The 26,612-nt window shown below is 44.3% G+C and overlaps 2 protein-coding genes across 9 annotated transcripts in view; one reads left to right on the forward strand and one right to left on the reverse strand.

Moving 5' to 3' along the window:
• Window positions 1-12,598, reverse strand: part of LOC115171703 (TOM1-like protein 2) — a 36,773-nt gene extending 24,175 nt beyond the window's left edge. The window contains exons 1-3 of one of the 6 annotated variants that reach the window (XM_029728758.1): window positions 12,464-12,559; window positions 1,585-1,677; window positions 1,337-1,421 (exon numbers count right to left, since the gene is read on the reverse strand). In XM_029728758.1, the coding sequence (XP_029584618.1) occupies window positions 1,337-1,374 (38 nt within the window). In that variant the 5' untranslated portion in view covers window positions 1,375-1,421; window positions 1,585-1,677; window positions 12,464-12,559. Of the gene's footprint in view, window positions 1-1,336; window positions 1,422-1,584; window positions 1,678-12,463 lie in introns of all 6 variants that reach the window. The other 5 variants (XM_029728756.1, XM_029728757.1, XM_029728760.1 and 2 more) reach the window with 5 other exon arrangements.
• On the forward strand, window positions 115-26,587 carry drc3 (dynein regulatory complex subunit 3). Of its 3 annotated transcripts, XM_029728763.1 has the most exons (14): window positions 115-273; window positions 1,367-1,506; window positions 13,896-14,101; window positions 14,259-14,375; window positions 14,576-14,742; window positions 14,925-15,071; window positions 15,681-15,800; window positions 16,046-16,158; window positions 16,395-16,569; window positions 18,793-18,924; window positions 22,862-22,932; window positions 23,201-23,324; window positions 25,961-26,092; window positions 26,311-26,587. In XM_029728763.1, exons 3-14 carry the CDS (start codon window positions 13,942-13,944, stop codon window positions 26,416-26,418), a joined length of 1,566 nt encoding a protein of 521 aa, XP_029584623.1. In that variant the 5' UTR covers window positions 115-273; window positions 1,367-1,506; window positions 13,896-13,941; the 3' UTR covers window positions 26,419-26,587. The 3 variants fall into 3 exon arrangements, with proteins under 3 accessions (XP_029584623.1, XP_029584624.1, XP_029584625.1); XM_029728764.1 differs by lacking the exons at window positions 115-273; window positions 1,367-1,506 and adding an exon at window positions 13,290-13,408; XM_029728765.1 differs by lacking the exons at window positions 115-273; window positions 1,367-1,506 and adding an exon at window positions 13,606-13,625.
• The last annotated feature ends 25 nt before the right edge of the window (window positions 26,588-26,612 follow it).

Genomic DNA, 26,612 nt, shown 5'->3' on the forward strand with positions numbered 1-26,612 from the left:
GAGGAGAGATGAGTGTGTATATCACTGTCTGTGACAGCCACAGCTGAGTGTATGCAGTGCATAAAACATTAACAGAGTAGTGCTCAGGCAGTAGTCTCACTGACAGTCAGTCTCTCACTGATATGTTCTCTCCCTGACACTAGTGGCTCCTATGGGAGGGAGTTGAGGCCTTCAGACTTCAGACACAGACAGACTATAGAAAGAGAGGAGCTCAGGGAATACTGGTGTGCATGGGTGTTACATTCTCAAAAGTTCCACTTCCAGAAGTTTCAGGTAGGCAGTCTATGTTTATCTGTCTGATAAGTGGCATTAGTCCAGCTAGCTGGCATTTCTTCCACATGCATGTCCTTGTCTGAACCTAAAGAGGATTGCCTGCATGCCATTCAGTTGTCACCATGTCTGACTTCCTACACTACCACAATACACAAAGGCAATAGTAATTTGTTACTTGGTAACCTTCACACTCAAATTACACAACGCTTCAAGTAGGCAGTGGAAGTTGTAATGGAGGCGAGGGACTGATATATCTCAAAAGACATGGGGCATTTTTTCCCCCTGGATTGTACTGAAATGGTGTTCTCCCAGGACTTCAGACAGCTAGCCAGTAGACAGTCATACCGGACCTGTTAACCACTGTGACTGGAACACAAGACACCCCAGTGTTCAGTCAAGCAGAATAGAGTGACTGGGGCTGCGAGTGAGAGTCTCAGTGTGTGTGTGTGTGTGTGTGTGTGTGTGTGTGTGTGTGTGTGTGTGTGTGTGTGTGCACGCCAAAGCCTGAGTGCATGTGGGCATGAGGAATGTGAGAGACGGAAAGGGAGAGAGAGAAAAGATAGAGAAAGGGGAAGCAGAAGAATGATTCGGGGAAGAGGAAAGAATTGTAGGTTTGAATCCCTCCAGTTGTTCCTAAAGGTCACAGCACTCAACCAATTTCAGGAGAGTCAACAACAACTTTTATCTCATTAAGCTCAAAGAAAAGTTAACGCTAATTAGTAAAAAAGGACATTTTCTCATTCCATTCTAACTGCACTGCAGCTTGACCCTGTGCTTGTCTCAACTGCATGTGTGATATGTAGAGAGTTTGAGTGCAGAGCAGAAGACAAATGTCTGTTGTTCACTATAACTAATGGACAATAAAGTTGTATTGTATTTGTGCACATCATTTGTATGTTATTTTTGAGTGTGATAAGAAGTTTGTGTTTGTGCGAGTGACTTGTTCAGTCAATCAGTAAGGCAGCCAGTGAGCCCGTCTTTCAGCCAGTGAGCCCGTCTTTCAGCCAGTGAGCCCGTCTTTCAGGTGAAAGTGTTGAGTATTCTGATGTAGTCTGTAGCTCACCCTTCCTCCGTCTCATTGATGATGTCACAGATCTCCATGTTGAGGGTCCAGTCCTCAGCCTGTAGGCCGCCATCCGTGGCCTTCTCTGGAAAAGACAACAGGAAGTAAACAAGCCTGCTGATTGGACCAAGGAGGACACTAAGTAGTAGGAAGTTTCCCCTAGACGAGCGGTGAGCAACACCTAACCCCATAGGAATAACCGGTACAGCCCAAAACGGATGAATCTCCCCTTTGGGTCTGGTTCCTACCTAGGTTTCTTCCTTCTAGGGAGTTCTTCCTGGTGCTTTCACTTCTGCTTGTCTTGCTCTGTGGGGTCTAGGCTGGGCAGCTTGTGACAACTGCTGATGTAAAATAAATGAGGCCTGATTGATTGACAAGATGGGAGATGTAAAACAGGTTTTATAACAGACCTAGAGTCAGTACTCTGCCAACCCACTGTCCACTAAGCCTTGGGCTATATTTCAGTCTGACTGCGCTGTGACCTGTCCCCTTACCTCAACAAGCCGCACTAATTAGCCTAAACTCCATGGCTTATGTAACATTACTGTGGGCATGAGAAAAAGTTGTGTAACCAAGCACGTAAAAAAGAGATAACAGTAACAGGTTTTCTGTAGTAAGCCAATCTCTCGGTCTTGACGTGTCTCGTTTGATAACTGTAGTGTAGGCCTAGGCATTTTCAGATGTTAAAAATGCATTCTTCCTCCCTTCCTGGACGTAGGTTGATGTCTGATGATCTAACATGCTTGGATAGGTGTGAGCAAGGCTTCCACTGTGGTGATTTCACCAATCACCTCATGTGTGATGCATTTTAACCTATTTAAACAGGATCATGGGTGTTCTCTGCATTGTCTTAGAGAGGAAAGTAATGGAGGGAAACATGTGACAGGATTTGGGCTATTGGCTTTTCAACACAGTCAGTAACATTGAAGTTTTATAATGACATAATTGAGCTGAAGTCTGGAAGTCCACTACCACTGGTGTCGACCAATTACTGTGCTGAATTCATCCCTCCATGAAACAGGATTAAAGAACTGTGTGTCCCACATGGAACACAATTCCCTTTGAGCCCTGGTCGAAAGTAGTGCACTACATAGAGAATGGGGTGTAATTTGGGACGCAGACCTAGTCTCACTCCTGTTCTTGGCTGGCAGAAAATAAGGAAACTGAGCCAGCAAGAGCTAAAGGTATTTAGAGTCAAAACACAGAGTTAGGAGTTAAAATGTTTAAAAGTTAGTCATGATGACTAGACTAGCTCTAGGTTAGCTCATGGCTCAGTCACTCAAAACATTTCCACCTCCAGCCCAGGGGCATGCCCAGGCCAGGGACCTCTCTCTGGGGTTATGTGTCCTGTTCTGGCCTCTACCTCCCCTCTCCTTCCAACCCGTCAGATCACAGTCTACCACTGAGGCCACTGTGTGTGAAGGACTAATGCTTTTGGTGTCTGTTTCTCTCCTTTCAATCACACCCACACACAGTATGAGAACACACACACACACTTTTATTCTTTTTTTTTAACACACCGCCTCTCTAATCTAAATATTACTCAAATAAAGTATTTCCTGTGTACACAGACAGTATTCTGCTTAACAACATGTCAGAACGTGAGAAGCCAAGGTAAACAGCATGACACGGTGTTTAGCTGCTCAGGCCCAGTGTGTGAACAGCAGAGCATTAAGTGTTGTTAAGTCTTAACCACTGCTATCTCCACTGGCACGCCCCACGTAATCTCCTCAAGTGGATTGGAAAGCGGACAGGCAGGGAGGGAGAGAGAGGAAAAGACGGGGAGAAAGACGAAATTAAAAGGGAGAAGGAAAGGACCAGACCTAGTTAGGGCTGTTGTGGTCATGACATTTTGTCCAACGTTGATTGGGAAGCAAATAATTGCCGGTCTCACGGTAATTTACCTTTAATCAACAAACACATTTAGCATCTCCTGGCTTCCTCACATAGCCTACAACTTGAAAGTCACGCGGTGCGTATGTACGCCAGTTAGTCTCTACACCCCTTGTAAAGCGGATGAACGTGCTTCATTTTAAGGCGTTATTTGGCCACTTTAGTTGTGATATAAACCTTAACAAAACATATAGGCCTATGGGCTAGGCTACATGAGGTGTGCGACAATGATTTGAAAAAGTTGCACAAAAAAAGGCATGTGCTGTTTCTTGCCTTACTGCACACAAGCTGGGCATCATTTACAAGTGATTTCACTACACCTGCAATAACATCTGCTAAATATGTGTCTGTGACCAATAACATTTGATTTGAGAAGTGATAATAGATCATTCACAAGTGGTAGGCTAATATTGTCAATGGAAAAGTTTGTGGTCATATGCACAACCTTAAAAACATAGGTGCTGGGCTAATAAAGGATTCTAGTGTAGAACAAGAAGGCCTGCACACCCTTAAAGCTCCCAATTCACCGCTTTATAGACAACGTTTTGATCTGAAACAAATCTTCATCAGGTCAAACACACCGAGTGTCCACATCCCAAAATATCCACATTTCACCTCACATTGTGTACATGACGCATGGTGGATGCAACAAACGTGTATCTCTAATAATTAAATGAGTACTGTGATGGTTCCAGAACATAATATACTCTCTAATAATTAAATGAGTACTGTGATGGTTCCAGAACATAATATACATTTAAAAAATGACCAAGTGGGTAACCTGGAAGGCAAGACAAATCAAAGTGAAGTAACATATTCAGGTAACAAATGGTCTGATATCAAACTCTCGATTCAGACCTCTAGGAGACATGGTGCACAAACGGGGAATCCAAAACAATTCTCTTAATAATACATTATCAGTATCTCCACCCCTCCTAGGAGTCTTAACATGTTCCATGCCAATGCATCTCAAAGAGCTAATGTTGTGACGAGTCTCCATGAAATGCACAGCCACAGGGTTTCTCTAGTCATGGGATCTGATATTACTCCTGTGTTCTGCTATCCTTATTTTCAGAGCTCGTTGTGTTTTTTCCTACATAGCATAGACCACAAATACACTTCATCAGATATATCACGTTTTGTGGAACATGTAATGATGCCCTTAATAGATATAGTAGGCCTTGCCTATAGAAAACTGATGGGATCCTCCTCTTTTTAATATAGGCCATCAAATCTCTTTTCTCACACAATTGCATAGCCTATAGAAATGTTGCGCAACATGAGCTTATGGGCTCACGTGAAATTTTGATTAGATTTTTGATCACATTTGCATTGATGTCAGAGTGATTAGAGGGGCAATAGAGTGCTGAGTACCAGGCAGTTAGCACGTTTGGTAGGCTACTAATGACCATCAGCAGCATCAGCGCTTGGAGAAGGCTAATTACCGTGACTAAACAGTCATGTGGAATTTGACTGCCCTCATGACCACCGGTGTGGCGGTAATATGGTCACCCTAACAGCCCTATACAGTCATCCTTTTTGAGGCCTCTATTCATGAAACAAGACAGACATTACAACCAGAGCTTTGCAAATAGAAGAGAGACTGATTGGGTGCGAGTTCAACCCAGGCTCCACCCCCAGACAGTGTCCCAGTGCCATGGAGTGAAACCAGTACAACCAGTCACGTGGCCACACAGGCGGAAGGCTGTGCCATCCACTGCCAACTCCACAAATCTCTGTTTCAGATCCCTCTTTGCTCACCTTCTGTTCTCTCTCTCTCTCTACCCTCTTCCTTTCTCTATCCCACTATCTTTTCTCTCCCTCTTTTCCCCCTTTGTCTGTCTTCATCCCTCTCACTCTCTCCCTCAATCCACTAATGCATAGCTCTGAGATAGACATTTGAAATTGACTCATTATATGACCCAAACATGTATCCATGGTTACCGAACTATTCCTCTGTCTTTTCAACATCTCGTCATAGAGGGCTTATTACTAGAGAGTGCTCCAACCCATTAGGGACAAATCCATGGGCCTGCTAGCTACACTAACCCTTCCACTAATGGAGATGGCAGGCAGATTGTTCTGTTTCCTCCAGGATGTCTAGCTGCTTTCCCTCTATGATGGTCTCTGTCTCTTCAGCAGCTAAAGGGAAAGAGATGGAGTCAGCATCTAGGCCAACTGTACTCTGAGACAGAGTAGTTTCACTAGTATCAAACCTCAAGCCACACACACACACACCCAACGCAAACAAACACACCATCCACACATCCCAACATAACATGCACACACACTGCAAACATAAACACACACACTCGCTAACACACACACACAACATACACCCAGCCTCTCTCTCTCTCATCCTGTCCACCCCCTGCCTGTCAGGCCACTTAAGGCAATGAGAAAGGACAATTAAGATGCACAAAGCAAACCTCATCAGTAGGGTTGCTGCCTGTTCTGTTGCCCTGTCTCTGAGTGCTCTCCCATTTCCTCTGTGAGAAGTGAACCTGATCCCTTTCCCCTGTCCTGCTGCTGCTGTACTGTGGTGTTGGGTACCACTCTCACCACCAGCACTGTATCCACACGGACAGACAGAAGGCCTTTATGGACAGCACAGTACAGCACAGTACAGTGAGCACTCAACCAGAGAGATAACACACTGGGGCAGATGATTTAAAGCTAGTAGCTCCTAAAGAAATTAAAGATCCACTCTGCTGCTCGCTGGGCACAGTGTGCAGTGACCTGAGCAGACCGCTCTCTGAGCTGACAATGATGGTAGTAGTGACTCAGCCTAGCTGGTGTGGTGGTGTTCAGCGGTGGCCATCTAGGATGACTTGGCACCAAGCTGGCCGGGGAAGCAGGCCAGTGGGCAGGGGGCCACACCCTGGCCTGTAGGCTACACTCACAGCAATGAAAGACCTTTATTCTGCACCTTCTCAGACCAACTTCCTTCTAGCCTGGTCCCAGATTGTGACCATGATGACCAATGGAGTAGATCAGGCAGTACAAATATATCTTCCTTCCTCCAGAGTATACCCATGATATGTTCCCATTCGATATCACACAGATGCATGACTAGGGGCTAATAAACTGTGGCTATTAGCAGCTTCAGACATCGATATCTCACCTTCGGAAAAAGGCCTGACCATGAGAAACTGGACTGAATGCATGGGAAAGTGTTTGTGCAATATGCCTGGGTGACATCCTAGGAGATTCTCTCAGAGACAATGCAGAGAGGACAGCTTACCCCCCACCTTGTCATCTGTCTAGTTGGTTAGGCTAGACAAGATCTCAACTGAGCAGTAAGGATAGAGTACTAAAGACCTTTATAACATAGGATAGTTATGGTTGTAGCTAAGACCTTGAGCAGTAAGGATACAGTACTAAAGACCTTTATAACATAGGATAGTTATGGTTGTAGCTAAGACCTTGAGCAGTAAGGATACAGTACTAAAGACCTTTATAACATAGGATAGTTATGGTTGTAGCTAAGGCCTTGAGCAGTAAGGATACAGTACTAAAGACCTTTATAACATAGGATAGTTATGGTTGTAGCTAAGGCCTTGAGCAGTAAGGATACAGTACTAAAGACCTTTATAACATAGGATAGTTATGGTTGTAGCTAAGGCCTTGAGCAGTAAGGATACAGTACTAAAGACCTTTATAACATAGGATAGTTATGGTTGTAGCTAAGGCCTTGAGCAGTAAGGATACAGTACTAAAGACCTTTATAACATAGGATAGTTATGGTTGTAGCTAAGGCCTTGAGCAGTAAGGATACAGTACTAAAGACCTTTATAACATAGGATAGTTATGGTTGTAGCTAAGACCTTGAGCAGTAAGGATACAGTACTAAAGACCTTTATAACATAGGATAGTTATGGTTGTAGCTAAGACCTTGAGCAGTAAGGATACAGTACTAAAGACCTTTATAACATAGGATAGTTATGGTTGTAGCTAAGGCCTTGAGCAGTAAGGATACAGTACTAAAGACCTTTATAACATAGGATAGTTATGGTTGTAGCTAAGGCCTTGAGCAGTAAGGATACAGTACCAGGGCCTAAAATTAACACCTGCGGGTAGATTAAGTCATTGGTGGGTAAAATGTCTATTTCACCAGCCACGTTGGCGGGTAGTCAGGGCTTCACAGTGCGAGCATTTCACTCGCATTTGTGATAAAAAGTCAATTTCGATCACATTTATAGTAAAATAAATGCTCCAGTAGCTTTTTTCAAAGTATTTCTGTCGTTTTGTTTCATAGCTGGTAAATGAAGTCTATGAACTACGAATCCTATATAGCCTATTCCATCTTGCGCTGGAACACCACCAGGCTGGGTGCATGCGAAGAGCTGAGCGAAAGGTGCATTTTTAGAAGCGCTGCGCACAGGCATAAAAATTGGTCTAATTTACTTGACCCGAAAGTCTACTGAAGTGAGGCTTGTCCATTTACATTGCGTTGTTCACAGGCTAGGTTGTTTTTCTATGTTTGAGTTCCAATTGCAAGGGAAGAGAAACAACGCCTCTCCTAGTCAGACTCAATCACAGGCTCAAACATGACTCTAGTCGCGCTACCACGGTTACCTCCCACCCTTAAATGAGCAGAGGAAAATGTTTGTCTCATCTGTGATAGTTTGGTTTAATGACTCAGGTCACCAAAAAATGAAATTAAACAATATAACACATTATTTCTTACTAATAATACATTTATTGTTTTAGAAACATTAAAGCATGCTCATATGTTTTTTTGTGTGTTTTGTTGGTATAATTTTAGCAGGGGGAAAAAATCTGAGTGGCTGGTAGATTTTTTATTATAAACTGAGTGGTTCGAGCACTGAATGCTGATTGGCTGAAAGCCGTGATTGGCTAAAAGCCTTGGTATATCAGACCGTATACCACGGGTATAACAAAACATTTATTTTTACTGCTCTAATTACATTGGTAAACAGTTTATAATAGCAATAAGGTACCTCGGGTGTTTGTGGTATATTGCCAATAAGGGCAAGGGCTATATCCAGGCACTCCGCGTTGCGTCATGCTTAAGAACAGCCCTTATCCGTGGTATATTGGCCATATACCACACCCCCTCAGGCCTTATTGTTTAAATCTACCTGCCACAGTGGCTGGTGGACCAAAAAGTGAATTGTATGCCCTGTACAGTACTAAGATCTTCATAAAATAGAATAATTATGGTTGTAGCAACGGCCTTGAGCTGTAAGAATACTGTACAAAGACCTTTAACATAGGATATTGATATAGTTGTAGCTAATGTCTTTATAAAACATTTATAGCCTAACTATTCTATCCACTGAGCCCTGGTTAGTATTCTGCCATGTTCCATTGTTCGTGCAATTGCCAATCCAATAGTTTTGCTGTGGATGTAGACGTGCTGTTAGATAATCAGTGACTCTATCAATGAAGGACACAGTCCCTGCCTGAGGGTACATAGGCCCAGTAGTCCTACCTAGCCTCAGCCCAGTCCCATCCAATCATCACAACCACATCATATCTCAGCCCAGTCCCATCCAATCATCACAACCACATCTTATCTCAGCCCAGTCCCATCCAATCATCACAACCACATCATATCTCAGCCCAGTCCCATCCTTCATCACAACCACATCTTATCTCAGCCCAGTCCCATCCAATCATCACAACCACATCTTATCTCAGCCCAGTCCCATCCAATCATCACAACCACATCTTATCTCAGCCCAGTCCCATCCAATCATCACAACCACATCTTATCTCAGCCCAGTTCCATCCAATCATCACAACCACATCTTATCTCAGCCCAGTCCCATCCAATCATCACAACCACATCTTATCTCAGCCCAGTCCCATCCAATCATCACAACCACATCTTATCTCAGCCCAGTCCCATCCAATCATCACAACCACATCTTATCTCAGCCCAGCCACACTCTCCTTCTGGCCAGACTACACTTTATCACAGAGTCTGCACCACCTGGGGTTGGAAACAGTCCATTGTATTACATTTTATATTATTAACCTTTATTTAACCTGGGGAACCCATTGGGACCAGGATCTCATTTCCAATGGTGCCCTGAGAACAACAGTTGAAGCAATGTGAGAAACCATTCAACCAAATTACAGTTACAACATTTCAAATGAATTACATTACATTCAAAAGGGCAGTACTAACAAATATATACGATCAATAACAACAAGAGCCCAAAATTTACAATTTGGGACCAAATAATCAAGTTTTAGAGTGACCTGTAGGTCATTCCAGGACGGAGGGCCATAGTAACTGAAAGCAGTCTTCCCTAACTCAGAGGGGACCCGCGGAACCTCTAGTACTAACCAGGAGACTGAGTCTTATAGTTACTAGATTTCCAATTTAGAAGTGATGTAGTATGGGAGTTTCTGGAGAAGTGCTTTATATATGAGTAATAGCCAATGTTGGGCCCTTCTGGTAGTCAGAGACTCTCAGGCAACTATATAACAGACAATGATGCTTATGGAAATTATCACCAGTGACAAAACACAAGGCTGAGTATATAGCCTCAGAACTTAGAAGTCCACACTTGTTAAACAGCCCTCAAAAGCAGCAAGCCTATAACAACGCTATTTTTTAAATTTAACCTTTAACTTATAATATGGAGGTGCTATAGAAGTTGTCAAATAGCCTAGACCCCCCTCACCTAGAAGTGAAAAACGATTCCTGCTTTACCACATCTAGACCAATCCCAACCGCAGGGATCTCTCAGTTATTATCCTTCTGTTATCTCCCAAAATCCCAGGCCGGGAGCAGGGCCTGGAGAAATGTCCACAGACTGAGCCAGTTACACCTGTTGCAGGGGTAAACCAACTAGGCTAACTGAGCCTTAAGATATTATGACTGTGATTATAAAAGCCTTAGAGCTGTTCGCAAAGCTAACTGTCATGGTTATTAGTACAGTAGATAGAAGATCTATGCACACTACACACACTACAGATCTATGCACACTCTTTGTGGGCTATACTCGGCCTTGTCTTCGGACGGTAAGTTGGTGGTTGTAGATATCCCTCTAGTGGTGTGGGGGCTGTGCTTTGGCAAAGTGGGTGGGGTTATATCCTGCCTGTTTGGCCCTGTCCGGGGGTATCATCGGATGGGGCCACAGTGTCTTCTGATCCCTCCTGTCTCAGCCTCCAGTATTTATGCTGCAGTAGTTTATGTGTCGGGGGGCTAGGGTCAGTCTGTTACATCTGGAGTATTCTCTTGTCTTATTCGGTGTCCTGTGTGAATGTAAATATGCTCTCTCTAATTCTCTCTTTCTTTCTTTCTCTCGGAGGACCTGAGCCCTAGGACCATGCCTCAAGACTACCTGGCATGATGACTCCTTGCTGACCCCAGTCCACCTGGCCATGCTGCTGCTCCAGTTTCAACTGTTCTGCCTGCGGCTACGGACGTGCTTGTTGCACCCTCGACAACTACTATGATTATTATTATTTGACCATGCTGGTCATTTACGAACATTTTAACATCTTGACCATGTTCTGTTATAATATCCACCCGGCACAGCCAGAAGAGGACTGGCCACCCCTCATAGCCTGGTTCCTCTCTAGGTTTCTTCCTAGGTTTTTGGCCTTTCTCAGGAGTTTTTCCTAGGGAGTTTTTCCCAGCCACCGTGCTTCTTTCACATGCATTGCTTGCTGTTTGGGGTTTTAGGCTGGGTTTCTGTACAGCACTTTGAGATTTCAGCTGATGTACGAAGGGCTATATAAATAAATTTGATTTGATTTGATTTGATACACAGTGGACCAAGCCTATCAAATCAGGCATTCCCTATCCATATATTTTGCATGCCCTACTGTATAAGGCCTCAGTATGAACCTAGCTCTGGTCCAGGGCATTATGTGTGGCTTACTGACGCTCACTCGCACGTGAAGCCCTGGACCAGAGCTACTATAAACCATACAGACAGGGTGGAAAATAAAAGCCTGAAGGTAGTAACAGGTAGTACACAAAATGCAACTTCCATTAGGTATTGGGCTAATCAGGAAAACAGAAGAGCTTCTAACATGTTAATTTTCTTATGCCTTTAATGCCCATAAACACTTGTCAGTATTTCAGTCCAAATAAGCACTGTTGAAGCTCCTCGTCCCAATGACAGAGCAGGAAACTGCCCGGAAAAAGCTATGTCTTTGGGAGCTGCAGGAGGGAGGGCACTGGGGGGAAGGGGGAACTTTGAGGGAAGCTACAGGGGGATGTCGACTAGCTTCATCACCATTCATTACAATCCCAACTGACCAAACTACTACCCTAACAACGGAGCCCATGGAAAAGAATTGTGCATGGTTTAGTGGCAGCAGGTAGCCTAGTGGTTAGAACATTGGGCCAGTAACCGAAAGGTTGCTGGATCAAATCCCAAGCTGACAAGGTAAAAATCTGTTCTGCCCCTGAACAAGGCAGTTAACCCACTGTTCCCCGGTAGGCCGTCACTGTAAATAAGAATTTGTTCTTAACTGACTTGCCTAGTTAAATAAAAGTTAAATAAAAATCTAGGTCAGCTGTGTAATCACAGAAAAGCTGGCAACATAGCTGCCTGTGGTTGACAATGCAAATCACTTCTTGTAACAGAAGTGATTTACAATGACTCAGTGTTACTGACAATGAATCATCTTTGAAGGGTGTTTTGCTAATGTGTCATCAGTATTTGTGAGAAAGCTCATTGTGATTTGTCTGCATTTTCAGCATTGGTCAAATGACGTATCTTCCCGTTTATCCCCTTCCATTATCAATGTCATGCCTGTACCACTGAGTGTGTGTACGAGCTTAAAGAATACAGACCAACTGTTCAAATGTGAATTCATTAATTAGTTTAAAAGCACTAGTCAGTATCATAAAAACAGTAATTGGCAAATGAGACCGCACATCGCCATTGATAAACAATTTCAACTGAAAAACTGTTACCCAGCTGTTGTATCATTGCATTTCAAAACAAATGAGAATCCAGTAGAAAACTCCCCCGTGAAATCATTTCGCTTCATTTGGAGCAAATTTGTACTTTTCAGCAAATGTGCCACCCTGATTCCAGTTAGCTTAGCTAACGTTTGCATGGGCTAGCCGCGAACCGATATTTATAAGGTTACTGTAGCTGGTCGATGATGCTACAGCTAGCTAGCTTAGCTCGCTTCTGAATGCCGTACAATAACACATGTAAGTCAACATTCAAACCTTACATTATGGGTTTATAAGAGCTGATTAAACAGCATCTATAGCTGGTAACTTACCTAAGCACTGGCCCACAGGAGTGCTGTACGGATTGCCCAGTAAGAACTCCATCTTTATGACAACAAACAATACCCACAGAATGACAGAAGCTGGAAGAGAGGCGCATTATCTGCAAGTCCCTCCCACTGAGCAACCACATTGGAAGATAAAACTGAGATATCAATCTGTATGGCTGGATTTATTGTCCATCAAAATTAGCAGCTATCCAGGGTATGTTCACCACCAACACTAAAGATAGCTAGCTATCTATGCACAAGATCCAAGCCCTTGCTGGATGTGATCGATTTTAACGTTACTGTTCATGTTATGTATCCAGTCTGTATCACAACCTACAGTGATCGGCAGTCCCAAAGGGCAGCGCACAATTGGCCCAGCGTCGTCCGGGTTTGGCCGGTGTAGGCCGTCATTGTAAATAATAATTTGTTCTTAACTTACTTGCCAAGTTAAATAAAGGTTACATTTAAAAAATATATATTTTAATATTAAAATAAAGTATTGTTGTTTGGGGAAAATACTTTAAACCTTTCCCTACAATCTGTACTATCAAACTATTGTTGTTGTTTGAGTGAATTGATTCTGAATATCCATATCATTTCCAACATACTGCACTCGATGGGATACACTAGCTAGATAAACTGTGGGTTACATGGCATCATTCAGGAAATCCTGACCAATACAGCTCTGATCCTGACTAGAAGAGTTAACATTTATGATCCCCTTGATTCTAATAATTGTAATTTAAGTACATAATATTCACAAATAAATCTCATAGTAATGCTTACACTGGTTCGCATAGTGCATATCGCATATAGCATCTGTATCCTCTGTGAAACGGTTTAAAACGGTTTAGCTATCAACTTTTCCGTGTTCAATGTAGCCTAGTCCTGCTGCCTGGTTGCTAGGCAACAGTATACATCTTTGTGCAGCAGACGTGGGTTTGAAAGGTATGAGGCTGATAACATACATTTTTTTTCAAATTACTTTGTTGTTTGGTTTTCTTGTGGTCTCTCAAAACAGCAGCTTGTGTGAGAGAGCAATCTCATACCTTTTTAATTTAGCAGAAATTAGGTTACTCAGCTCTGGCTTGTTGTGTTGTGTTGCTGCTGAAAAAGTACTAGCTACTATTAGCTAGCTAACGTTAAGTTACTGTACTATAGCTAGGTATATAAACGTTTGTTTACAATATTTATAGCTAGCCACCATAGCTAACGTTAGCGAGTTAACCTAGCATAAATACATTATACACAGTTTGTGTTTATTTGTTATTGCAAAACAGCCACTCAACTCTACAAAGCTACGTACCTGGCAGGATTGTGATGACATTGAGACTCACTGTTTATCAATCAGAAAAACATTTGTTTAACCTACAACCACCGCCAGACAGTGGCACTGAATACAGCATTTGATATTGAGCTGCCCTTCTCTCCACAGTAACAGTACAGGGTAGAGTGTCAGGGGATCCAGAGACATTAGCAGGATGAGCAGGCTATATGATACCGCAGAGCCCAGTTTGGTGGACGAGGAGCTGCTGCAGAAGGCAGTGGAGGAGCAAGGCCCTCAAGACCAGGCTGGGCAGATTGCCAAGGAGGAGGGCATCCAGTATGAAGAAGTCTGCCAATTGCGCCTAGACTACAAAAGTAAGACATTTGACAGATGTTGATGTTCTTCATTCATTTGCATACTTTTTGGTGCAGGCATGTCATGTCCATTGTCCACAGAGACAAGGGCAATAGTTGCAGTGGAAATAGTTTTTATACCTTAATTTGTCCATATTTTTTACATTTTTGTCCATAGACATCCTGAAGATTGATCACCTGTGGCAGTTCACGTCTCTGACCAAGCTACAACTGGACAATAACATCATTGAGAAGATTGAAGGACTGGGGCGCCTCACTAATCTGAAATGGCTAGGTAAGAAAGGTCTCTCACAGACCCTGAATATGTTCCACATACAGTAAATGTTAGACAGATAATGTATATGTTAAACTGTATATAGCTAGATCAAGATGACTATATTGTTTTTCACTAAAAGACAAGCCCTTCACTGATACAAGGCTATTATGGCCTAATTATCAATATTATCTTTCTCTCTATCTCCGCTTCTCCTCTAGATCTGTCCTTCAATAACATTGAGGAGATCGAGGGGTTGGATTCTCTGGTGAAGCTGGAAGACTTGAGTCTCTACAACAACAGAATCTCTGTCATTGAGAACATGGACACACTCCTAAACCTACACGTTCTCTCTATTGGGAACAACTTCCTGGCTCAGTTGGAAAATGTGAGTAACTTTCATACACTACCTACATTTATTGTTTATGTTTCAAATTATGAATGTAAACTCTGAAATTGTATACTGTCGAATATTTGTGACAAAATATGTTATTTTCATGGTATGGGCTGGTATTGCATGTTTGCTGGACACTGTAGGAATTGCAATCAACCATATCCTCTGATTCCCAGGTGATCTACCTTAGAAAGTTCAAGAACCTGCGCACTCTCAACCTAGCTGGAAACCCCATCTGCAAAGAGGACCGCTACAAAATCTTTGTTGCTGCCTACCTTCCAGAGTTGGTTTACTTGGACTTCAGGCTATTGGATGAACAAACAGTGAGTGACGGAATAGGGTGAAATTGCCCCTTGACACTGATATTGGGTCAGTCTTGTAATCCCCCCACTAATAATTAAGGTTAGGATCAGGGAGGGGAAGCTGATCCTAGATCTGTACCTATTAGAAACACATCCCTGGCGCTAGAGCGACAGGCACAGGAGAACCAATGGGCTGACAAGGTTGTACAGTATATATATGTGCTTGTATCCACACCAACATACCATAAGTCTTACAAAACACAAGTCTTACAAAATAAGAGATTTATGCCTAGGCTCAGGGACATTCCTGTCCTGATGAATTAAAGCATTGACGTAAACGAGAGCATTACCAAACGGTTAGTCATGGATTACAAACGTTTCCCCTGGGAATCAGACAGCTGAATAAGCACCATACTAAATGCAGAATCACAAAACTGCTGAACTGCCATACCTTTACACATCCCATCCATATTGTAACCACAGATTTAAAGAAAACAGTTCCAAAGGTCTAGTTTATACATTTTTCTCTGGATATACCATTAGTTTGTATGAATACATGAATACCTTGCTTTTTTCTTACTTTACCAACCATTCGGGCGGGCATTGAACATTAAGTATTTCCTTTTGTAGCGAGAGCAGGCGTTTGGAAAATACCAGTATGCCATTGAGGAGATGCGCCACAATGAGGCCCAGGAGAGAAGGGCGATGGACGCTAGGCAAGAGCAAGAGGACGAGCTGCAGTTGCACAGGGTAACCTACGAAAAACCTACATTCAGAGCAAAGCATACATTCTGCATCCATGTGTGCATTGAGCTTGAAATCATTGGACAACTCTGCCATCTACTGTTGTGTGTGTGTGTGTGTGTGTGTGTGTGTGTGTGTGTGTGTGTGTGTGTGTGTGTGTGTGTGTGTGTGTGTGTGTGTGTGTGTGTGTGTGTGTGTGTGTGTGTGTGTGTGTGTGTGTGTGTGTGTGTGTTTGTCTTCCCTACCTACAGGATGCCTTTGTGGAGCTCTTGAATGGCCCATATCTGTTTGACAGCATGTACGCAGATGATGCAGAGGCAGCAAAGCTGGCCTACCTCCCCGGAGTGTCTCTACTACTAGAGACATATCCTTCTCCAAACTCTGTTCTCACAGTGTCAGTCTATTTGGAGCATGCCTTCTCCCTTCGACAACTGGCCCTTGATTTGATGGATGGCTAAAAGCAGAGGCAGGTGAAATAATAGTAGAATGATATATCTTGTTGTAAGATAGGGATTTCAAGGAGAGAAAAAAAATGGAAAAAAACACAAGTCGATTATTCTACTATTGCATGGAAGGCTCCTTCCTTGACTCTGTTCCTACATACAAGAGCCACCTGGTGGCGCTGTGTGTGCAGGTGTTTGAGATTGGCTTGGCACAGCGCACCCGGAGGGAAGACGAGGTCAAGTCCTTCTTTGACTGTTCCAGAGAAGCTGTGGACGACAACCAGCAGAGAGCAGCACAGATCGCTGCAGACTTTGAGAAAGCCAGGAGACAGGTGCGTCATGGGACTAGCTTTTACGGTCATGTCAAGAAGGGATGCCGCTAATGTCAAAGTGACGTCAAAACGTGCATATCCGAGTAGCGTCGAGGAGAATTTTTGCATTTTTGCTAACAATAATGCTTTTCCTAACCTTAACCTAATTCTCCTAACCTGCTACATTGATTCTCCTAACCTGCTGCGTAAAAACTCCTAACATGCTACGAAGAGTAACTTCTGATATTAGCAGCATTCCATCTAGTCAAAACCGGCTTTCACTTGCACTGACAGGGAAATGGTCACGTTTGTGAGCATCCGGTTCAGTGCAGACTGACAGATCTACAAATCTTAATGAGTAGACCTGTCACGTCCTGACCAGTAAAAGGGGTTATTTGTTATTGTAGTTTGGTCAGGGCGTGGCAGGGGGTGTTTGTTTTGTGTGTTTCGGGGTTTTTGGTTTATGTTCTATGTTATCTGTTTCTATGTGTTTATCTAGTTCTTATATTTCTATGTTGTGTATTTTGGGTTGATCTCTAATTGGAGTCAGCAGAATCTCGTTGCCTCTGATTAGAGATCATATTTAAGTAGGTTTTTTTTCTTCATGGTTTTTGTGGGTAGTTGGTTTTCGTATAGTCCTTGTGTCTTTACGGAACTGTTGGTTGACGTCGATTTATTTTGTTTAAGTGTTCACTTATATAAATAAAAGAAGATGAGCACGATACCCGCTGCGCCTCAGTCCACTTTCTACGACGTACCTGACAGAACTACCCAACAAACCAGGACCAAGCAGCGGGGATTGGAGCACCAAAAAAAAAAAAGGATGGACGTGAGAGGATGGACGTGAGAGGATGAACGACAATTCTGGGAGGACAAACTAAGGGAGCTAGAGGAGACCGAGAGGCATCCCCCCCAAAATTTTCTTTGGGGGGGGCACACGGGGAGTTGGGCAGAGTCAGGATGGAGACCTGAGCCAACTCCCCGTGCTTATTACGGGGAGCGACGGATCAAGAAAGCACCGAGCTATGCGGAAATGCGCACTGTATTGCCCAGACGCATTCAAAGGCCGGTGCGATTGGTAAAAGCTCCTCAGTATGGCCAGGCTAAGTTGAGCACTCAGCCAGGAAGGGTTGTGCAGGCTGTATGCTCCAGACCTCCAGTGCGTCTCCAGGGTCCGGTTTACACTGTGCCTGCTCCTCGCACTAGCCCTGTGGTGCGTTTTACTAGGCTGGCGCCTCCAAAGCCAGCCCCACGCTTCAGGCCTTTAGTGCGCTTGCCCAGTCCAGTACGTCCTGTCCCTCCTCGCACTAGCCCTGTGGTGTGTGTCACTAGTCTGGCGCCTCCTAAGACAGTTCCACGCATCAGGTCACCAGTGCGCCAGCCCAGTCCAGTACGTCCTGTTCCTGCTCCCCGCACTCACCCTCCAGTGCGCCTCCATAACCTGGTACAGCCAGTGCCTGCTGTGAGCACTCTGCCATTAGTACGTCCTGTTCCTGCTCCCCGCACTCACCCTCCAGTGCGCCTCCATAACCCGGTACAGCCAGTGCCTGCTGTGAGCACTCTGCCATTAGTACGTCCTGTTCCTGTTCCCCGCACTCACCCTGTCCGGCGCTGCCAGAGTCGCCCGCCTGTCCGGCGCTGCCATTGTCGCCCGCCTGTCCGGCGCTGCCAGAGTCGCCCGCCTGTCCGGCGCTGCCAGAGTCGCCCGCCTGTCCGGCGCTGCCAGAGTCGCCCGCTGCGAGGGTTCCCGGCCCGGGGTCGGCGGCGAGGGACCCCGCTCTAGAGGCGCCACCAAAGTGGGGTGAGCAAGTGGTGGAGCGGGGTCTGCATCCCGCTCCTGAGCCACTTCCGTTGGGGGGAGTATTGGGAAGGGGGGGGGTGTAGCTCAAGAACCGTCGGTGACGGTGGCCACCCTCCCTTCCCTCCCTTTAAGTTTGGGGTTATTTTTGTGGAGTTTTGTTTGTGAGGTGCATTCGGGGTCTGCACCTTTGGGGGGGGGGTTACTGTCACGTCCTGACCAGTAAAAGGAGTTATTTGTTATTGTAGTTTGGTCAGGGCGTGGCAGGGGGTGTTTGTTTTGTGTGTTTCGGGGTTTTTGGTTTATGTTCTATGTTATCTGTTTTTATGTGTTTATTCTAGTTCTTGTGTTCGTTTTCATCCACTGTACATAAATCTTACAAATCACAAAAAAATTGTGCAAATCACACATAAATGTTGTGTATCTCCACGTGGCCACACACACAGGTGATGTCTGAGATGCAGCAGGCCACAGACACACGTCTCGTGGAGGCCCAGCTGAACCACTGCAGCGAGGAGATTAACCAGCTCTGTGACAGCCTCATGACCCAGGAGCTGCAGCTAGTTGACCAGCTGGAGGTGTGTGTGTGTGTGTGTGTGTGTCTATCTGTGTGTTGTTAAGATCTACATTCTTGGTCGCCCTTAAATCTGAACTGAATAACTTCCAAGAGGTTAGGAGTAGAGGTTTTTACGGATCCACCTGTACTCATACCAGATACCCGATCTGGGACCCGAGTAGGGGTGGATCCAGAATTCTAAATAATGTCACGGGTCTGGGTCGGACCTCATATGATTGTCATGGGTCTCGGGTATGTGTCCTTTTTTGTAATTTTTTTTAAATTACATTTTTTACTTTGACCACTTTTACTCCCCAATTTCGTGATATCCAATTGGTATTTACAGTCTTGTCCCATCGCTGCAACTCTCCTACAGACTCTGGAGAGACAAAGGTCGAGAGCCGTGCGACCTCCAAAACATGACCCTGTCAAGCCGCACTGCTTCTTGACACACTGCTCGCTTAACCCGGAAGCCAGCCACACCAATGTGTCGGAGGAAACACTGTCCAGCTGCGATGCAGTGCCTTAGAGAGCTGTGCCACTCGGGAGGCCTTGGGTCTGTGTCATTCTAACTGACTTGTCTGGAAGGACCCGTACAGAGCCGAACGTGACTGCTGCAGTAGTTGTTGTTGTTGACCAATCGTTAGTCATCAATGCGTCAATAGGCTACAGTCATATAGCCTCTGTGTGTGGCAAAAGTTAGGAGATATGTAATCATTGGGAGATGGCATTAAAATGACTGAATTAAAAGTTTAAGGAGAAGGATAGGCTACAACGACCAAGAGCCAACAGGTAGACTGCTACTTAATATTATGAATGGAGTTGTTGTTAATCAAATCAAATCAAACTTTATTTGTCACGTGCACCGAATACAACAGGTACAGTGAAATGCTTACTTACAGGCTCTAACCAACAATGCAATTTCTAAAATTAAAAAAAATATATATTAAAATGTTTTTTTAAAAGGATGAGAAAGCACATGCACTGCATCCTCAATTACCCTAGCTAGCTAATGTTAGCTAACTTAACTAGCTAGCTTCTCCAGGTTTGATGCAGTCAAAACAGGTACTGTGTAATCATATTGGATGATAAATAACCTAGCTATGGCAGCTATTTGTTTACTATAGTGCGTTTTGGCTTGTTGGTTGTTTGCTGTCTGTCGTCTCTCCCTCCCAGCTCCCTGTGTCACTCCCTCACAGCGCCACCTTTCTCTTCCTCCTCTTGCGCTTTATCAGCTCCGGTTAATAAAGACGCTTAAAAAATGGGTCTCCATATTTAAAGTTCAAAAAATGTATGCATATTGGGTCTGGGTGGGAAAGCCCAAGGTCCATATCAGAACAGGTCCAACTTCTTTTGTAGTTAGGAGGCCCCATAATGCATAAACTGTTATCCTAGGTGACCTCTAGGTGACCTCCCTGAGGCCAAGTGCCAATGGCTATAAATTCAGCCATCGGGAGTTTCAAATGATAGAGACGTCTAATATGCGGCTCACTCTGACCCAAGTGGTCTCGACAACCTTGATTTATGTTGTGACCAGGGGCCCGGAACACTTGGAGAACCAACAGATAAGCAAGAGTATTTATGCTTGCCTGCCCTTGAGGAGGTTGGTAGATTGCTACAAACCTCTCAGAGGAACATGTCTGTCTCTCCATATGCATATGTTTGTCTGTCTGTCTATTAAACCTTTAAATATAGAAGTAATTCGCCTTATCTTTGAGTACAGCATTTTCCACACCTTGAGAAAATCTATTATTCCCGTGTGTGTGTGTGTGTGTGTGTGTGTGTGTGTGTGTGTGTGTGTGTGTGTGTGTGTGTGTGTGTGTGTGTGTGTGTGTGTGTGTGTGTGTGTGTGTGTGTGTGTGCACGGTTGATGTTCACTTGCCTACCTGGTTAAATAAAGGTGAAATAAATAAATAAAAAATTATAGTACACGTGCAACAGTTCATATGGAAGCTCTCATTTATAGAATAATGTTTGGAGTGGTTAATTTATTTATTTTTATTTTCCATTTGATATCAAAACACAGATTTCAATTTGAGATACGTTATTCATATGTCAATAACTATTCTCCTTTTGTCACGTCCTGACCCTTGTAAGATATCATTTTCTATAGTAAAGTAGGTCAGGGCGTGACAGGGAGTGTTTTGGGTGGTTTTCTATATTTTCTATTGCTATGTTCTAGTTTTTCTATTTCTATGTTGTTGTTTTTTGGGTTGATCTCCAATTGGAGGCAGCTAGTCCTCGTTGCCTCTAATTGGAGATCATATTTAAGTTGGGGTTTTTTCTATTGTGTTTGTGGGTAGTTGTTTTTCCATTTTGTTTCTGTTTCGTTCACGTAACCTGACAGAACTGTTGACTGTCGTTTTGTTTCTTTTGTATAAGTGTTCGTTTTCATTAAAATATAATTATGAGCACGCAACACGCTGCACCAGAGATGGATACCTGGTCTAATGAGGATTGGATTGAAAGGAGAAACTGGACTTGGGGCCAGATAATAGACAGGTATCGTAGCCTACCAGGGAAGAACGAGAGGCAGCCCCCAAAAACATTTTTTTGGGGGGCACACGGGTAGTTTGGCGGGGCCAGGGGTGAGAACTGAGCCAACTCCCCGTGCTTTTTGTGGTGAGCCTGTGCCTGCTCCTCGCACTCTCCCTCCAGTGCGCCTCCATAGCCCAGTACGTCCTGTGCCTGCTCCTCACACTCTCCCTCCAGTGCGCCTCCATAGCCCAGTACGTTCTGTGCCTGCTCCTCGCACTCTCCCTCCAGTGCGCCTCCATAGCCCAGTACGGCCGGTGCCTGCTCTTCGCACCTGGTCCTCAGTGCGTCTCTCCAGTCCGGTGAGACCTGTTCCAGCTCCACGAGAAAAGCCTCCAGTGATAATCTATGGTCTGAAGCCTGTAGAGATGATCCATGGCACGAAGCCTGTAGTGATGATCCATGGCCCGGAGCCTGTAGGGATGTTCCATGGCACGAAGCCTCCAGAGGTAATCCATGGCCCAGAGTCTGTAGAGATAATCCATGGCAAGAAGTCTGTAGGGATTATCCATGGTCCGGAGCCTGTAGACATAATCCATGGATCGAAGCCTCCAGTGATGATCCATGGCGCGGAACCTGTAGAGATGATCCATGGCCTGGAGCCTGCAGCAACGGTCCCTAGTCCGGAACCTATAATGACGCTTCCCAGTCCGGAGCCTCCGGCGACGCTCCCCAGTCCGGAACCTCCGGCGACGCTCCTCAGTCCGGAGCCTCCGGCGACGCTCCCCAGCCCGGAGCCTCCGGCGACGCTCCGCAGCCCGGAGCCTCCGGCGGCGGCCCAGAGCCTCCCCGGCGATGATCTACAGTCCGGTTCCTTCCACAACGATCCACGGTCCGGTGTTACAGAAGCAGAGAGATCTGCGGATGGAGCGGTGGTTACGCCCCGAACCGGAGCCACCTCCGCTGCTGGAGGATCTGCTGGATGGTAAGGTTCTGGGTACTGCACTAGAACCGCCATAGACAATTGTCACCCTCCCTACCCTCCCTTTTTGTTTTGTGGTTTCTTTTGTTGTTGTTTTTTAGTTGCATTCGGAGTCTGCACCTTTGGGGGGGGGGGGGTACTGTCACGTCCTGACCCTTGGAAGATGTCATTTTCTATAGTAAAGTAGGTCAGGGCGTGACAGGGGGTGTTTTGGGTGGTTTTCTATGTTTTCTATTTCTATGTTTAAGTTGGCAGCTGGTCCTCGTTGCCTGTAATTGGAGATCATATTTAAGTTGGGGTTTTTTCTATTGTGTTTGTGGGTAGTTGTTTTTCTGTTTTGTTTTCTGTTTCATTCACGTAACCTGACAGAACTGTTGACTCTCGTTTTGTTTCTTTTGTATAAGTGTTCGTTTTCATTCAAATATAATTATGAGCACGCAACACGCTGTGCCTTGGTCCCCTCTATACAACGCATGTTACACCTTTTTTTTTTCTTCCATAGGACATAATCAAAGATTTTGAGAGGAACATTTCAGACATGGTTGCCGGATTCATTGAAGTTGTTCAAGGAATATATCCTTTGCTACCTTAAGTATTTATTTCAATATAACTACAAGTTGCATGTGTATTATAATGGTGTTACAGTGCACTGATGCAGTTATTCAAATCAGGGTCTGTATGTACCAAGCGTCTCAGAGTTAGAGTGCTGATTTAGGATCAGTTTTCCAATTAATAAGATGACATGGATAGGGAGGACCTGATCCTAGCTCAGCACTCCTACTCTGACACGCTTGATATACAGTGTACAGCCTCAGACAAAGTCTCCTTGACACAGACCCACTTTCGCCCAGTGCCGAGACTTAGAGAACCACCATCACGAGAAGCTACTGGAAATCGCTGTGGCAACCCTGGAGCGAGTGGCCAAGAATGAGCTGGAGGAGGATATGCCTGATGATGTCCGAATGGTCAGTGTCAGAAAATACCTGTGTCTACAGCACATCCTATAGGCCATGGTCAAAAGTAGTGTACTATATAGGGAATAGGTGGCTATTTGAGACGCAGCCTAAATAGTGTTTCCCTACTCCTCTCTCAACCCTGTCTCTTATCTCCACAAACATTTTCAAATATTGTCAAAGACTCCAGCAACTCAAGTAATAGACTGTTCTCTCTGCTACCGCACGGCAACTGTACCAGAGTGCCAAGTCTGGGATCAAAGGGCTCCTACCCCCAAGCCATAAGACTGCTAAATAGTTAACTAAATAGCTACCTGGACTATCTGCATTGACCCTTTTTTTGCACTAACTTTTTTTGACTCTATGCACACACACTGGACTCTACCCACATACTCACACATACTTACACTGACACTCCAAAACATACAGTGTATTCAGACCGCTTGACTTTTTCCACATTTTGTTATGTTACGGTCTTATTCTAAAATGGATTCAATTATTTGTTTCCCTCATCAATCTACACACAATACTCCATAATGACAAAGCAAAAACAGGTTTTTATACATTTTTGAAAATGTATAAAAATAAACGGAAATATAACATTTATTCAGTACTTTGTTGAAGCACCTTTGGCAGCGATTACAGCCTCGAGTCTTCTTGGGTTTGACCCTACAAGCTTAGCATGCATGTATTTGGAGAGTTTCTCCCATTCTTCTCTGCAGATCCTCTCAAGCTCTGTCAGGTTGGATGGGGAGCGTCACTGCACAGCTATTTTCAGGTCTTTCCAGAGATGTTTGATCGGGTTCAAGTCCGGGCTATGGCTGGGCCACTCAAGGACATTCAGAGACTTGTCCCGAAGCCACTCCTGCATTGTCTTGGCTGTGTACTTAGGGTCGTTGTCCTGTTGGAAGGTGAGCCTTCTCCCCAGTCTGAGGTCCTTAGCGCACTGGAGCAGGTTTTCATCAAGGATCTCTCTGTACTTTTCTACCAGTCTCTGCCGCTGAAAAACATCCCCACAGCATGATGCTGCCACCACCATGTTTCACCGTAGGGATGGTGCCAGGTTTCCTCCAGACGTGACACTTGGCATTCAGGTCAAAGAGTTCTTGTTTCTCATGGTCTGAGAGTCCTTTAGGTGCCTTTTGGCAAACTCCAAGTGGGCTGTGATGAGCCTTTCACTGAGGAGTGGCTTCCGTCTGGCCTTTCTACCATAAAGGCCTGATTGATGGAGTGCTGCAGAGATGGTTGTCCTTCTGGAAGGTTCTCCCATCTCCACAGAGGAACTCTGGAGCTCTGCCAGAGTGACCATCGGGTTCTTGGTCACCTCCTGACCAAGGCCCTTCTCCCCTGATTGCTCAGTTTGGCCAGGCAGCCAGCTCTAGGAAGAGTCTTGGTGGTTCCAAATTTCTTCCATTTAAGAATGATGGAGGCCGCTATGTTCTTGGGGACCTTCCATGCTGCCAACATTTTTTGGTACGCACCCCAGATCTGTGCCTTGACAAAATCCTGTCTCTGAGCTCTATGGACAATTCCTTCGACCTCAGGGCTTGGTTTTTGCTGTGACATGCACTGTCAACTGTGGGAGCTTATATAGACAGGTGTGTGCCTTTCCAAATAAAGTCCAATCAATTGAATTTACCACAGGTGGACTCCAATCAAGTTGAAGAAACATCTCAAGGATGATCAATGGAAACAGGATGCACCTGAGGTCAATTTCGAGTCTCATATTAAAGAGTCTGAATACTTATGTAAATAGGTATTTCTGTGGGTTTTTTTAAAAATACATTTGCTAAATGTTTGCTTTGTCATTATGGGGTATTATGTGTAGATTGATGAGGATTTTTTATTTACTTAATCCATTTTAGAATAAGGCTGTAACATAACAAAATATGGATAAAGTCAAGGGGTCTGAATACTTTCCGAATGCACTGAACACACTCACTTGCACATAACACTTCCACACAAGCACACATTTGCCACACACACACTTCCACACTCATCATATTGTATTCTGCATTGTTGGGAAGCATTTCACTCTCATTTACGAAGCATGTGACAATTACAATTTGATTTAATATTGTATGTGTACATGCTCATCCATATTGCACTCAAACCCACTGCACACAGTCCAACTGTATTCTGTTCTTACTGCTTTTCCACCCTTTCCTCTCTGACAACATTTCCAGTGTCACTGCTATTGAAACTACAGATCTGCTATCTTAATTTAATCAGTCTGTTGTCACAGAGAATTTACCAGCGCAGGTTTAAAAAGTCTTCTAAAGTTTGTAATTGCCCTAACGAAAAATATGTCAACCCCTACAAAAAATGTATATTAATTATAATCCACATAATAATTAATATTTCCTGTTTCTGCAGGATTATTTTCTTGTTGTGAGAAGCAGAGTCAAATTAAGATTTGTAGCACCTCAGCAACACTTTCCCCAGTGGCACTCAGCAGTATCTTGATCCCACTGGTGCCATGGTGAAGTTTCCCCTAGGTACAGATTTCGGATCAGCTTTCCCTCCCTCAATCCTAACCTTACCCATTATGTTGAGAATGAAAAACTGACCCAAGATCAGTGTCTTGGGGTAATTTCACCCTGCATCATTCTTCTGTGTTACACAGTGTCTGTCTGTCCCCCATGCAGCTGTTTGTAGACAAGGACACAGTGATCAATGCAGTCAGCGCCTCCCACGACACCCACCTGCTGAAGATCGACAACCGTGAGGACGAGCTCATGATGCGCTGCAACAGCTGGATGAGTGCTCTGATGAAATCGGTAGGCAGGGGAATGCATGGAAATAGGATGACATAGATTGTATTTCTATGGGGAATGCGTTGAAATAGGATGACATACATTGTATTTCTATGGGGAAGGCAAGGCATTGCCACAAACACTCAGTATGACAATTTCCAGTTTTCCACCATGAAGAATATTCTAACCTTGGAGTGTTTTCATTTGTTGTTGTTTTGTCTCTTATTCGCCTGTCCATGCAGGTACAAGATGAAGAGGTGAAGCGGAATCGCAAGCGCATCTCAGAGATTCACAACTATATTGACTACGTAAGGGATCATCTGGATGAGATGCAACATGAGCACCATTGATTAAGAAGAGGGGAAAGGAAATATAGCAGAAGAAACCATTCTAACACAGATTCACAAGCCTCAGGCATACAGCAAATGCCCTTATTTTCAAACTTACTTATTTCCATGAACCTGGGTTATATTGAATTGTGTCAAAATGAAGTTCATTATTTTAATGAATCCTCAGAGCTATTTCCCTTGTGTTCATTTCCAGA

Source organism: Salmo trutta, chromosome 32 (genome assembly GCF_901001165.1).
Source record: "Salmo trutta chromosome 32, fSalTru1.1, whole genome shotgun sequence".
In the NCBI taxonomy this organism is placed as follows: Eukaryota; Metazoa; Chordata; class Actinopteri; order Salmoniformes; family Salmonidae; genus Salmo; species Salmo trutta.

Excerpts from the sequence above, each read along its gene's own strand:
- drc3 (XM_029728763.1), top strand. The coding sequence starts at position 13,942 with ATGAGCAGGCTATATGATACCGCAGAGCCCAGTTTGGTGGACGAGGAG. Across the intron at positions 14,743-14,924 it reads TCCTGGCTCAGTTGGAAAAT|GTGATCTACCTTAGAAAGTT; the intron begins GTGAGTAACTTT and ends TCTGATTCCCAG. Across the intron at positions 16,570-18,792 it reads TTGAGAAAGCCAGGAGACAG|GTGATGTCTGAGATGCAGCA; the intron begins GTGCGTCATGGG and ends CCACACACACAG.